This window comes from Helianthus annuus, chromosome 11 (assembly GCF_002127325.2).
Source record: "Helianthus annuus cultivar XRQ/B chromosome 11, HanXRQr2.0-SUNRISE, whole genome shotgun sequence".
NCBI classification, from domain to species: domain Eukaryota; kingdom Viridiplantae; phylum Streptophyta; class Magnoliopsida; order Asterales; family Asteraceae; genus Helianthus; species Helianthus annuus.
The window spans coordinates 182,957,789-182,970,890 of NC_035443.2; the positions used below are offsets into that span (position 1 = coordinate 182,957,789).

At 37.2% G+C, this 13,102-nt stretch overlaps 1 protein-coding gene and 1 long non-coding RNA gene across 7 annotated transcripts; both read right to left on the reverse strand.

Annotated features, from left to right (window-relative positions):
• Positions 1–3,800: 3,800 nt before the first annotated feature.
• On the reverse strand, positions 3,801–4,353 carry LOC118484315. Its single transcript, XR_004873305.1, has 4 exons — positions 4,295–4,353; positions 4,076–4,200; positions 3,911–3,964; positions 3,801–3,819 (listed from the first exon to the last, which is right to left on the reverse strand). It is a non-coding gene; the product is annotated as an uncharacterized LOC118484315 (long non-coding RNA).
• A 1,647-nt stretch (positions 4,354–6,000) lies between these two features.
• Positions 6,001–8,682, reverse strand: LOC110891399 (signal recognition particle receptor subunit alpha homolog). 6 transcript variants are annotated; one of them, XR_002565304.2, is made up of 7 exons: positions 8,389–8,681; positions 8,182–8,307; positions 8,014–8,097; positions 7,660–7,946; positions 7,412–7,535; positions 7,116–7,129; positions 6,001–7,029 (listed from the first exon to the last, which is right to left on the reverse strand). XR_002565304.2 is itself a non-coding variant. In XM_022139091.2 (4 exons), the coding sequence occupies exons 2-4, from the start codon at positions 8,290–8,292 to the stop codon at positions 7,827–7,829; spliced, it is 315 nt and encodes a 104-aa protein (XP_021994783.1). In that variant the 5' UTR covers positions 8,293–8,307; positions 8,389–8,518; the 3' UTR covers positions 7,794–7,826. The 6 variants fall into 6 exon arrangements, 1 of the variants encoding a protein (XP_021994783.1); XR_004873302.1 differs by having other exon boundaries at positions 6,001–7,129; positions 7,660–7,702; positions 7,795–7,946; positions 8,389–8,654; XR_004873303.1 differs by having other exon boundaries at positions 6,001–7,129; positions 8,182–8,317; positions 8,389–8,682.
• Between the last annotated feature and the right edge of the window lie 4,420 nt (positions 8,683–13,102).

The window sequence follows — 13,102 nt, forward strand, 5'->3', positions numbered from 1 at the left end:
ATCTCATGCACAACTTAGTACCAGAAGCTGCAAAAATAATTACCGTTAAAATCACGGTCACACTCATCAACAGCCCCCTTGCCTTTGCCATCCAGAACCCCATGTTCGTCCTTATCATTATCAGCACCTTCCACAGATGCAAACACGACGCCACCACTCTCTTCTTTTCTTCCATCAGATGCAGCCCTAACTTCATTCTCAATCTTACGATCTGTACTTGCATAAACATTTTTCGAATAAATTAGGCATGGCTAAGCATGGCTAAACAAATAAAACGGTTTCCGAAGATTACCTTCCTTCTCATTCCATTCAACCTGTTTGCTATCCTTAACCTCCATCTCGACCATTTTGGCCACCTCTGGATCACAAACAAACCGTGCTTCGTAAATCTCAACCTTTTTGGCATCATTCGCTTCCAGATCGGTGTTCTGTTCATCATTGTCATTCGCAGCCACTTTATTGTCTGTATCCACTCTATGTTCATCTTTACTAACAAACTCCATGTCCGAACCACGGTCATCTGTCAAAACAAGATGCCCCATGTTAAATCAAATAAAGTAATAAAGCACACTTTTAAAGTCAGACATTATGAAAGGGTACGGGAACTACCACGTGCACCATGCACTTCTGCTGCTTTAATACGCAGTATTGCACGCATTAAACCCAGCGGCTTATGCACTTCTTCAGCATCACTTTTATCCACGCCTCCTGCTCCTTTATTTGATTCGGCCCCACCAACACTACAGTCACCTCCACTTGAATTACCAGCATCATGAACACTCTTATCACCTTCGACGACTTCATTTGTTTTTTCCCCAAGTTCACTAAACCCCAATTCTCTCTCTTCCAGTTGCTTCTTAGTCTTGTTCAACCCTATAACATCACAGAAATATTAAATGGGTTTCAGACACGTACGCATATTAGAGGGTAATAAATTTTAACGAGCAACAAACTACGCGTTTAATTCTAAATCTAAATGTATGATGAAACTGGTAACACATGTTACAGTTTACCTGATTCGTTGCCATCATCCGTTTTTTCCCGATCAATCTTTATATTCGTCTTCGGGCAATTCGGGGTCACAAAGCTTGCTTTCATTTCGGGAGCATCCTTTAACTTATTCAGACGGGGAGATCTCCTTACCCGCGACGACATACCACCTTCTTCCAGCGCTCTGGTACACTCAGTTCCATCAGCAACTACGCATGATTCCCCCGCACCATCTGATGCAACCACAAAGGAAGGTTATACTATACGATAATTATCACCTTAACATGTGTTAGACTAAACATTTCATTCCATAACATATAGTAAAGGTACATAAACTCTTTTTGCGCTATAAACGTACTCTTAAAATGTTAATACATGTAACAATTTACCTTTTTCTTTGCCACCATCCGTGTCTTGTCCACCAAACTTCATAGTTGTCTTTCTTCTTTTTGGGGTCACAAACCCTTCTTCTGTCTCACTAACATGCTTTAACTTCCCGAGTCTTGCAGATCTCCGCACCTGACCCGACTTTCCACCATCTTCAATCTTTTCAGCATAGTCTTCTCCACCATCATCTACGAATGATTGGCCCGCAACATCAGCTGCAACCCCAAAAAAATATGTCAATCAATACAGGTTGACACACCGTCAAATGTGTTACAGTGATCAATTTAAGAATGATAACCAACACAACAGGTATAACATTTAACACGTGGTTCCGTGTTCATTTCATAAACATTGTCAGCACACCTTCTTGGGCATCAAAGTCTATTGCTGAAGATCCTACTGCTTTCAATCTACTTTTACTGATTTTTTTGTTTTGCCGGATAAGCGACTTCCTGTACAAGCTCGCTATTGGTGACCCATCCGAAAAATCGTCGTCCATGCCATCCCCTACGAAATCTTTTGCACAACGATAAATGGATTACAAAATATTTAACTAAATAACACAAACAATAACAGTTACTAACCAGCGTTCTCTCCTTCGTTGATGTGAAACCTTTCGTCATTTCTCAAATCTCCCAAGACCGAATTGATCTTGTGTGACGCTAAATCTACCGCGTCATCGTGATCCTCCCTTTCACTAACTTTCTTCTCAAACATACTTTCAAACGTTGCCTTCAACGCTTGTACTTCTCCGTCTTCATGGCTCTCCACCAATAGCGATTCTAACATACCCTTAATTTTGACTTTGTTCTTCTTTGTCACGTTTATTAACTGTCGTACTATCGTCAACCTCTCCTGTTGAAAATAGTTTTTCAACATTTTCATACTATGAACATATACTAATTGCAAAAAACACATGTTAGAGCATATAACTTTACCTCTTTACTTGCCCACTGTTCCACGTTATAGTTTCTGGGACGTGTTAATCCTTTAAACCGTCCTGTTCCAAACCCACCAGCAAGGATTTCAAGCCTTTCTCTCTCTCTCAATCTTTTCAAGTTCCAAAAAGCTAAAGGACACACCGCACTGTCTACCTCCATCCCCGTGCACTCAATGCTATCAACGTACAACAACTACAAGAAACAACGATCCGTTCAGCCCGGAAATAATCAACTATTCTAACACATGTTAATTATCTAAAATAATTAAAAGTACACTTACCATTAGAATCGTTAGAGGACCGACGAAGAAACTTTGTGGGTCAAGCCGATTCCAGGTATCCTTGCAAGTTCTCAGCTTTTATACAACAAGGTCACACCAGTCTATTGTTGCAAAGTCCATTTCTTCATCCAGATACTCTAAGATTTCTTCACGTAAACAACTTTGTTTATGACAATCAACCAGCACTGCCACAAAACACATTACAAAATCCATCCTGAAATCAAAACTGTCTTCGCCATCGGACTCATCTATCATTTTCACCATCTTTGTTGGAGGCACCATTGCCCCCGGGTATCTCGCCCTCCAATCCGCAATGGCATCAGTCAGCGTCGGCAGCTTACCAATCGAACTAAACTTTTGTCCACCAGTCGGAATCCCTAATAACTTATGTATCACTTTCCTGTTCACCTTGATATCACCGGCAGGCGTACATATCACCATCTTATCGGGATTAAAATTGTCCACAACAAAATAACCTAACTTAGTCGGCAAACCCTCAACGCTGAAAGTTAGCAAACGTCCAAAGCCCATTTCCCTGACTGCGTCACGTTGTTGTTCTGTCAATGCCCGTACACACTTATAAAACTGCAATGGTGCAGATCTTGTCCTTATGCCTGGAAATTCATCCTTTTTTGCTCGCTTACGGGCTTTCTGAACCTTTTCCGGTTTGTTACCAACTACCTTTGGTTTCCCTGCTTTACCTTTCCCATTGTCATCCGAACCCTTCTTCTTTTTGGTCCTTAACGTCCCACCCTTCGATGTAGCCGTCACTTCTGCCCTACTTACTGAAATAAAATTTTATACGAAACAACAACATCCCAAACAATTAGTCTACTTTACAACCACCGATGACAACATGTAACAATTTTTCATTCGTAACATCCAAATTTTTGAAGGGCTTAAAAAATAACTAACCACGGTTTTCTCGCATTACATTGCCAGAATTATCATCGGCGTTGTTTCTTTCACCTGCTGATTATCACATGTTAGTGAATTTTCAACCTCATGCCCAATTAACACATGTTAATCAAAGCCAACAATATTTAACTAACCACGTTTTCTTTTATTTCCACACCCAGAACTATCCCCGACAATGCTTTTCTTCCCTACAGTTTCAAACATGTTACTCAGATTTATGTGGATACGCAATTAGCCACTATTGCAACAAAAGGAACTTACCACTGTGCTTTTTGTTATGTCCCCTTTTTCTTTCCACACAACCTTCATTTAGCACCGATAGATTCGTAACGAAAACGATTAGCCCAACAAGACATTATACAAATTATAAACAATATTACTGCTTAACCGTTACCTGTTTTCCGTCTTTTCCCATGGCTTGCTGACACACTATCGGTATCATCATACACTGCAAGGCATCCAACAAAATTCTGTTATGCACAATTTCTTATCCAACACACTATCCATATACAGGTCACCTTGAACTATGTTAAGTGTTCAGAAACATAAAAATTCTAACCTAACTCCCGTTGGGTCGGACCAAAGTCAGATTGTTGTTTGGAAGGTCCTGGCTTGGGTTCGTCGGATATAATCACAACGCTAGGGCTCTCAGACCTTTTTTGCCCTAACCTGTGTTTCGAAGTCCTACATATATAAAAGAAAACTAACTCAGGTGCCATTTTCCGATAAATCGGTTGAAGAAAACCACCTTTTACATGACCGATTACAACAAACTAACCTTTTAATTGAAGTCTGAATCTTCCTTAATCGTTTCAGCTTCACCGACGACGACGAGATTATAAACGACTTCCTCATTCTCCAAGCTGGACACTATCGGCTTCTGTGTTAGGGTTTGGGAAGTAGCTTTTCAATGTTTCTTTTTGAACGAGAGAGAAACATGAACAGGAGGGGAGAAATGAGTATAATGGTAAAGAAGAAAAACTTTTGAATTGTGTTTACATTTCTTTGATTAGACGGCTACTGCATGGCAGTGGTTTCTGTTTCCCAATGTGTATGTTCACTTCCGAAAATGCCTTTGGATGGTACTAAATGGCAGTCCTTTTTATTTCTTTTTAATTTTATTCATACCAAAATAATCATAGCCATTGATCAACTTTGATGTAAGCTAATCAATGGTTCACAATGGGTTTCCATAGTTTTCTTAAAAAGATAGGGTTTCTTATATAACCAAGCCCGATATATATATATATATATATACATACTAGCTTTCTACCCGCGCGATGCGGCGGCGGAGGCGATTTACAATAGGATACTCATTTACCGGTAGTTTATCAGTCGTTTCGTGAGATATTGTAGGGGTGATCACGGTTCGGTTTCAAATCATAAAACCGCCAAAACCGGTCTTCGGTTTGGTTTCACGGTCGCCTTTTCGTTATTAGCGGGCTGCCACCAATCTTCAATTCAATTAATAATAATGATAACAACTTATATCATTTATTTTCTATACGTTATATTTAGATAATTGTCTACATTTCTTTCATAATTCCATATCACCATTGCACTCGCTTTTAGCATTATAGTACGCGAATCTTGTATTTAGGGGTGCAAACTTGTCGAGCCCGAGCTCGGTTGGCCCGGACTCGTTTAACTTATGAAAGCTCGAGATCGAGTTTGGCTCGATTTGAGCTTTTTTTAAGCTAGAGTTTGCTCTTATGTAGTTTTTCAAGCTCGAGCTCGGCTCGTTTATTATTTATTATTTAATTTATATTGATTATAATTACTATTTTACAATATGCTTAAGTTATTTTTTTCATAAATTTATAAATAGTAATTATTATTATTAGAGTTAATTGCCCAGATGGTCCCTGTGGTTTCATGTTTTTTCACGTTTAGTCCCCACCTTTTGAAAATAACAGGTATGCTACCTATGGTTTGTCATTTTGTTACTCGGGTAGTCCCTGGGTAGATGTCAGTTAGTTTGGAAATTACATGTATGCTCCCTATGGTTTGTCATTTTGTTACTCGGATAGTCCCCAGAGTAAGTAAATGTTGAGGGACTATCCGTGTAACAAAATGACAAACCATAGAGAGCATACATGTTATTTTCAAAAGGTAGGGACTAAATGTGAAAAAACATGAAACCACAGGGACCATCCGGACAATTAACTCTTATTATTATTTAAATGATACATAAATATATATATGTTAGTTATACTTCCAACAACAGTGCCACTACTAAAATACAACAAATCATGCACGGCGGGAGTAAAGAAATTTACATTGCATAGATATGTATCTGCGGCCCTTTTTTTAAGTAGAACAATCTCAACCTCAAACAACAAACTCAAAATAATGTATCAGAGGTCGTCACCATCATTCGTTAGTATGTTGAATTTACATTATATAAGAGTAAGTGTAAGAATATTAAATAAGCTAGAGTGTGCGTCTTTTTTTTCAGCAAAACCACCACCTTCGACTCGATCATGAAGCTCTTTTTAATAATAAACTTTCACAAAAAGCTTAAAACAAGTATTAATTGATAAAAAAAGAGTTATAATAACATATCATACCACAAGTACTTTCCTTTCCACTCAAACAGTCCACACTCTACAAGCAATCCGTCAAATGAAGCAATTGTTATTGAAGCGAGCGCTCAGGCGGCGCCTAGGCGCAAATAATGCCCCGAGCCCAACAAATCGCCATGAGTGCGCCTCGCGCCTTTAATCTTCACGTTAGTTCATAATCTTCTGCATAGTTATTAAAGCGAGCGCCTAGGCCCAACAAATCGCCTTGAGTGCGCCTCGCCAGGTTTGAAAAGTGATCTAAAGTCAGCCCACATACAAATATATGGCTTGAAAGTTGCCCATGATTTCGGCGAACCGTTCCAAGTATGCAATAAGAACGATGCTTGGCGGCGGCGATAAATGCAATTTTTATACGATAACAAAAGGGGATTAGTTATTTTGTGAATAGAAGCAATCAACCTAAGCTCTAAAATGAATGAAGTTATTATGAAATCATGTGCTAGTAAGTAGTAAATCATAAGACAGACAAATTGTTTCATGAAGCCATAAAAAGCATCAGCAATAAGATTCAGTCAAGCTTTTATATTAATATAGCCCCATTCAAGAAAAAAAAATATCACATGTGCTAGTAAGTAGTAAATATCACATGTGCTAGTAAGTAGTAAATCAGTCAAGCTTTTTAGTATTATTAATAAGAATATAGTGTTATATATGAATAAAAGATTATATTATTTCAATAAATACTTATTTTTTAAATGAAAACATTTGAGGAGGACGTATGAACTTTAATTACAATTCTTGCACTTTTGACCCATTTGACCCGTACCCCGTTTAACCAACTTTTTTGTATTCTACCTAGTAAGAAATTGAACATAACAAGTAAGCATGCCATATTACATACCCGTCCCTCCTTGAGAAAATCTATCGCATCCTGCAAACATGTGAGGATTCCTTCAGCTGCTTTCTTCTTTATCTCACTTGAATCAGACTGAGTAATAATCCGCATGAGTGAGTTGGCTTTATTGTTTTCTTCTTATTTTTTTAGCATCTCAGAAAAAAACCGATATGCCTTACCTTTTCCTCTTTGACTGTTCAAGAGGAAAATGACATTTTTACTCTAAAATTAAATAAAATGGATTAGAAGCTATAATGTATTAGTAGTACACTTTGGATGCCTTGTAACCCATTTGATATGTTTCCCTTTTTACATTTTTTACTCTTACCAGTTTGGTCCGATAAAGCCCAACCCGAAATAACCGTTTATACTTGATGGATCAAAATTTCCATCTTTAGAGTTCAGAATGATATTGCAGTGAAAAACATTAGGCCAGCTTAATTCACAATATATCAACATAGACCAAATAACTAACCAGCAGCTCCGTTAAGAATCTTCGGTGACATAGCGGGTTCATTTCTAGATGACATAGCCAACAATAGTAGAACCCTGTTGGGTCTCCCAGATATACCCTAAGAACACCAACCCCAAAATAGTACCTGCAACAACAAAACACTTTCCTTGAATTGCAGCCCCATCACAAACACCATCTCAGTCATAACAAAATTCTAAACAACAATTTTAACAAAAATCTCTAAACAAACAAAGAATTAAAGGCGTTACCGAGCGACTATGATCAGGAGGGTGTATCTGCACTTGCTAGTTGCTACCATACCCACAAGATTCAACACAGACAAACTGAAATAACAGATTCAAGCTCGAAGAGTACATTGACAGAAGTAGGTGTAGAAAACAAACCATAAATGAAGCCACTTCATGTGCACCCTCATTTAAGTAGCCTTCACAATAGCCTTCACATTCAGCTTTTTGAGATCTGTATAAGACTGTCCACGCCCGATAAACATCACAGGCGCTCCTGATATGTAAACCATAGACAGTGCAGCTCCAACCTACACAAAAATAATAAATTAACCAATATTCGACATACAGAAAAAAAATATACCAGTTTGAGTTTACCTTATCATCTATGGTATCAAACTTGGTTAGCAAGATCCCGTCAATCAACTTAGGGCTCTGTGAGGGTGACATGTCGGTTAATTTCTGTAAGAACACAGGTAAACACCTAGTTAAACAAAACGTATACAGCTTTATCTACATTCCACCCTATGATATAAGCCTCGAGACCTGATTGAACTTTGAGAGTTGATCCACAGCATCATTACCGACCAATGCTTCCCCGACAAAAAGTACCAGATCTGGACTGTTGACGTATATAAGCTTGGATAGTGCACGCATCAACGGTTCATTGTCCTGCGAATGTCTTAGAATTATGTAAAAATACATTTTAATGATCCGAGATAGAAATATAGGATATGAAGCTATGAATAATACCTGCGTGCGACCCGCTGAGAACGTCTGATCCGTTACGGGTGGCTTCCTGAATTGCTTTTCAACAATCGCAGGGTCTTTCTCAAAGCCTGCGACCCGCTGAGAACGTCTGATCTGTTACGTCTGATCCAATCACAGGGTCTTTCTCATATCCCTTTTCATCAATCGCAGGGTCTTTCTCAAAGCCTGTAACCGGATCATCACCACCATCACTCTCTTCCGTCCCCCAAGGATTGCAGACCTTCATCCTCACAGATCTGGTCATGAAACGGCATCGGGTGAGAGATCTGGCATGATATTCTTGAGTCGCCGAGAGAGAAGGTCTGATGAAGTTTTGTTAGATGTGTGAGTTGTGAGAGAGAAGATTGTGAGAGAGAAGGGAATGGAAAGGTTGATCCGTGTGAAATGAATATCAGCCGTCCAGATCGTGATCCATGTGAAAAAGTGAAAAAAATGGATGGTTGATAATGATCCGGGTGAAGGGTAAATTGTTTGTGTTTTCTTGTGCCTTAACAGTTGTACATTGTGCATTAAGTGTTTTTTCAACACCTTGTTCAATTACCATCTTGTCCTTCACATATGTTTATTAAAGTAGTATATATATATATATATATATATATATATATATATATATATATATATATATATATATATATATATATATATATATATATATATAGGGGATGGTTTAAATGAAAACTATTTTTAACGCGAAAACTCGAAAACTAACTAAAAAAGCCGAAAAAACACAACAATTTTTTTGTGTAATTTTTATTAAAAATCGCTAGTTTTTTTATATAAAAAAACTTTTTTTTCAAAAAACAAATTGTTATGCACATGTGTAGTACACATACACATGTGTACTATTACACATGCGCACTACTTTTTTTTTTTTTGAAAAAAAGTTTTTTTATATACTTAAAATAACGAAAATTGGTATGAAAAAAAAAAATTTGGTATGATTTTTTAGGCTTTTTTAGTTAGTTTTTGAGTTTTCGCGTTAACTAGTGGTTTTCATTTGAACCTTCTCCTAGATATATATATATATATATATAGAGAGAGAAAGTATAATGTACTTCAAGGCTTAACCTACATTAACATACATGACAAAAAATATAACATGCGTTATTATCATAGAACGTGCGTGATTATAGTCCCATGCGTGAGTATGTGGTCCCATGCGTGATTATGTGGTCCCATGCGTGATTATACCCTTGATCCAACAGTTACCATTGTCTCCTACGTGATGTATGATAAGGCTTTTTGTATGTTAACCTTACTCTATATATATATATATATATATATATATATATATATATATATATATAGTGGAGAGTTCAAATGAGAAGAAATTTTTTGTAAGAACAAAAAAGAAGAAATTTTAACCAATAAGAATGCTTTATTTTACTTCATTTAATATAAGTATTTAATATTATTATAAGGGTACATTGGTAAATCTACATATGTCATTAATTTCTGGTCTTCCTCTTTAATAGCTAACTACATTAAATTTTTTATAACTTATCTTCAAAATATATATATATATATATATATATATATAGGATAGGAGTTGGCCAGAAAGTCCAAATTTCCTAAAAAGTGTAAAAAGTCATAAAACACCGTAATGTCAACCATAAAACACACCAAAAACCCACAAATAATATGATTAAGATTACTAAAACATCATGTATGTGGGTTTTGTGTTGTGTTTTAGATGTTAAGGCTCTGATTGTGGAATGACAAATATTATTGTGTTTTATGTTGTTTAGCATTGTGTGTTTTATATTCATAGTTCTACGATGGTGTGTTTGAAGTTTTTATGGACTATTAGAGTTTGAATATGGTGTTTTAGTAATATTCATTCTATTATTTGTGAGTTTTAGGTGTGTTTTATGCCTGAAATTATTGTGTTTTATGACTTTTTACACTTTTTAGGAAAAACACACTTTCCGTAGGATCCCCACTCTATATATATATATATATATATATATATATATATATATATATATATATATATATATATATATATATATTGTAACACCTCGAATTTTTGTGTCCAATGATGTGTTAACACGTGTCATTTGATTACACGTGGCATCCATAATAAATAAAGGACTAATTTTGACAAACCTTGAAAGTATATAAATTCGAGGGTTATAAATGTCAACAAGGGTAAATATACTGTATAATAACCCTGAATAAATGCTTGTACCTTCAAACGAATAAATCATAAATCGTACGGAAGCGAAACGCGGAAGAAAGTGAGAGATTACGAACTACAGGGGTTAACTGTGTCAACATGTTTAATTATACCTCTGAGTGACCCTTTAACGTTCCCAAGACTTCGTAACAGTATTATACGCTCACTAGAATATACTGTATAAATTCCGCGAAGTTCCGTCTTAAAACGAGAAAGTTATACTCGAATTTGTATGAGAAGGGTTAAAAGCGTCAACAGTGAAAGTTAAGGCTTTCCAAATAATTAATAAACTAACCGGGGACTTTATAAATGCGGGTAAATAACACGAGGCCCCTATCGGTAAATAACCGAGGGCCAAACCGCAAAGTTACCCCTTCAAACCCGAAAGGTCAGGTAAATCATTACGAAAGATTTCGTTATTAATTACCGGATTCTGGTAATCATTTCAAAAGATTTAAAGTTTCTGGAAATCTGGCCTCTCGCGACCCGCGTTAAGTATTAGCCTAAGTGTAGGCGGGTCGCGAGCCTCCTGTTTTACGCGTCTGATTTCTTAAACTCAGGCGACCCGCGTAAAAGTGCATGGGAACTCCCATGCGGGTCGCGTGGGACGCCCAGATGCAGAATGTTAGTAACTACATGCCTTTTGGAGCTTATGAAAGACCAAACAATCAATCAATGAGGCATGGGTGCCCCCTACTCGACCCATACACCTTAGGGACACCTGCCCATGATCCATGATCAAGTGTAGGCTGAGTTGTGATGATCTTGAGGGCCTAGTTTCACTATAAATAGCCAAGTTTGGCTCATAACATTCACACAACACAAAACACACTATCTGATCATTCTAAGAAGCTCTCAAGCATCCCTCTGAGTTCTTAAGTCTTCCCTCAACTTCTGTAAGTCGTTCATAACCAATTTGGTCTTGCATTTCCATAGATATAGCTTATAAACACAACCGTCGTAACTAACGGTTGTCATTACAATAACTTGCAAATGGTTCAGTCTTATGACGAATCAAAAGTGGTTATGAGTTGGTATTTATGTGGGTAATAAACCTCTAAAAGGGTTCCCCCTGATCACCACTCTAACTATGTCAAATATCGAGTCAAACGTGCGGTTAAAAAGTCAACAGAAAGCTATTTTAGCGATTTATGCATAGTCTGTAATGTATATGTTATGGAACCTGTTTTGACACTTATAAAACATGATAATAAGTATATAAACTTGTTTGCGCTCGTTTGAATCGACCATTTGCTATAATGAACCGGTTCAGAGCCGAAAGTCGCAAAAGTTTGACTTTTGCTTTGACTTCGGTTCTGACCCGTTTTAGTGAGGTATAGATATGCCTTAGGACTCTCTTAGGACCAGGTCACATGTTGGTATAAACCTCTGTGATCGGTTCATGAGTTATCCTAGTCTTTTGCGCATTTCCGTCATTCGCCTAAAAGTTGACCGTAACGGCCTTTTGAAATTAAAACGAGTATTTCGGACACGTGAACGGACCAGAACCTTGCTTATTAAATTATAAGCATGTCCTTAAAGTTTCACGTCAATCCGAGGTCTAGAATGAGAGTTATGCTAAATGGCGCATTTAAAGTAAACTTTAGTAATTAACGGCGCAATTAGCATAACACCTATCTAAACCAAGATTTCGTCACCAAAACTTTTACCCACTGTATTAAAGTAATATTTTGGTAATTTTAAAGATTTTTAATAATTTTTACCTCGCTCATAACCTGCGGTTATGGCTACGGTTCGGTTAATACCGAATATGCCCTTTTCGGCCAAAACATGAGTTCTACAAGGTCTTTTGACCCGATTCCAGTTGCTACTGATTTTAAATAATAAATAAAGTATTTTAAGCTTTATAAGCTGTTCGGGAAACTCAGATTTCCTGTAGAACTCGAAAAGCCCTTTTAAAGACTTTAAAATGACCGAAAAGTCCCTACGGGGCGTAATATTAACTAAAACTCGTTACGGGCATCACGGAAGGTATCCTACTGATACCTCAACTTCTTTAAGGCATATTGACTTAGGAAATAAGCGTACGACTCTCATGGTTAACCGTTTCGCCTATTGCGCGCACGGTTCGGCTTATGAAACTAGTTTTCATAAATTAGCCGATACGGGTCAAATTATATTATTTGAACCCCAAATTCCAGAGTGTGAACCATAAACCCATATAAAACAAGTCTCTGAACTTGTTGGGTCAGAATCACACTCCATTCTCGGTTTTCGCCTTTTCGCGCGATTAAACCATATCTATATATATCGGAACCAACCGGTCTAGGCTACGGCCATTATAAAGACTCGTTAGGATTCTAAGAGGTTAATTAAAACCTTCGTTCCAGATTAGGAGCCCCAGTAAAAGCTATCGGTGATTTAATCCAAATTAAGGAAATATACTTGCAAATGTAAATACTTTAACTTATTTCCCCTATATGGGCTTGGGTTACGGTATATTAATACCGCTTGATTGAGCATTATATTCTTCCATCGCTTAGGTGGTTAATTAAA

Coding starts and splice junctions, on each gene's coding strand:
- LOC110891399 (XM_022139091.2), bottom strand. CDS start 8,292: ATGCGTGCACTATCCAAGCTTATATACGTCAACAGTCCAGATCTGGTA. Junction 8,098..8,181: donor AACTCTCAAAGTTCAATCAG/GTCTCGAGGCTT, acceptor GTGTTCTTACAG/AAATTAACCGACATGTCACC. Junction 7,947..8,013: donor TTGATACCATAGATGATAAG/GTAAACTCAAAC, acceptor ATTTTTGTGTAG/GTTGGAGCTGCACTGTCTAT.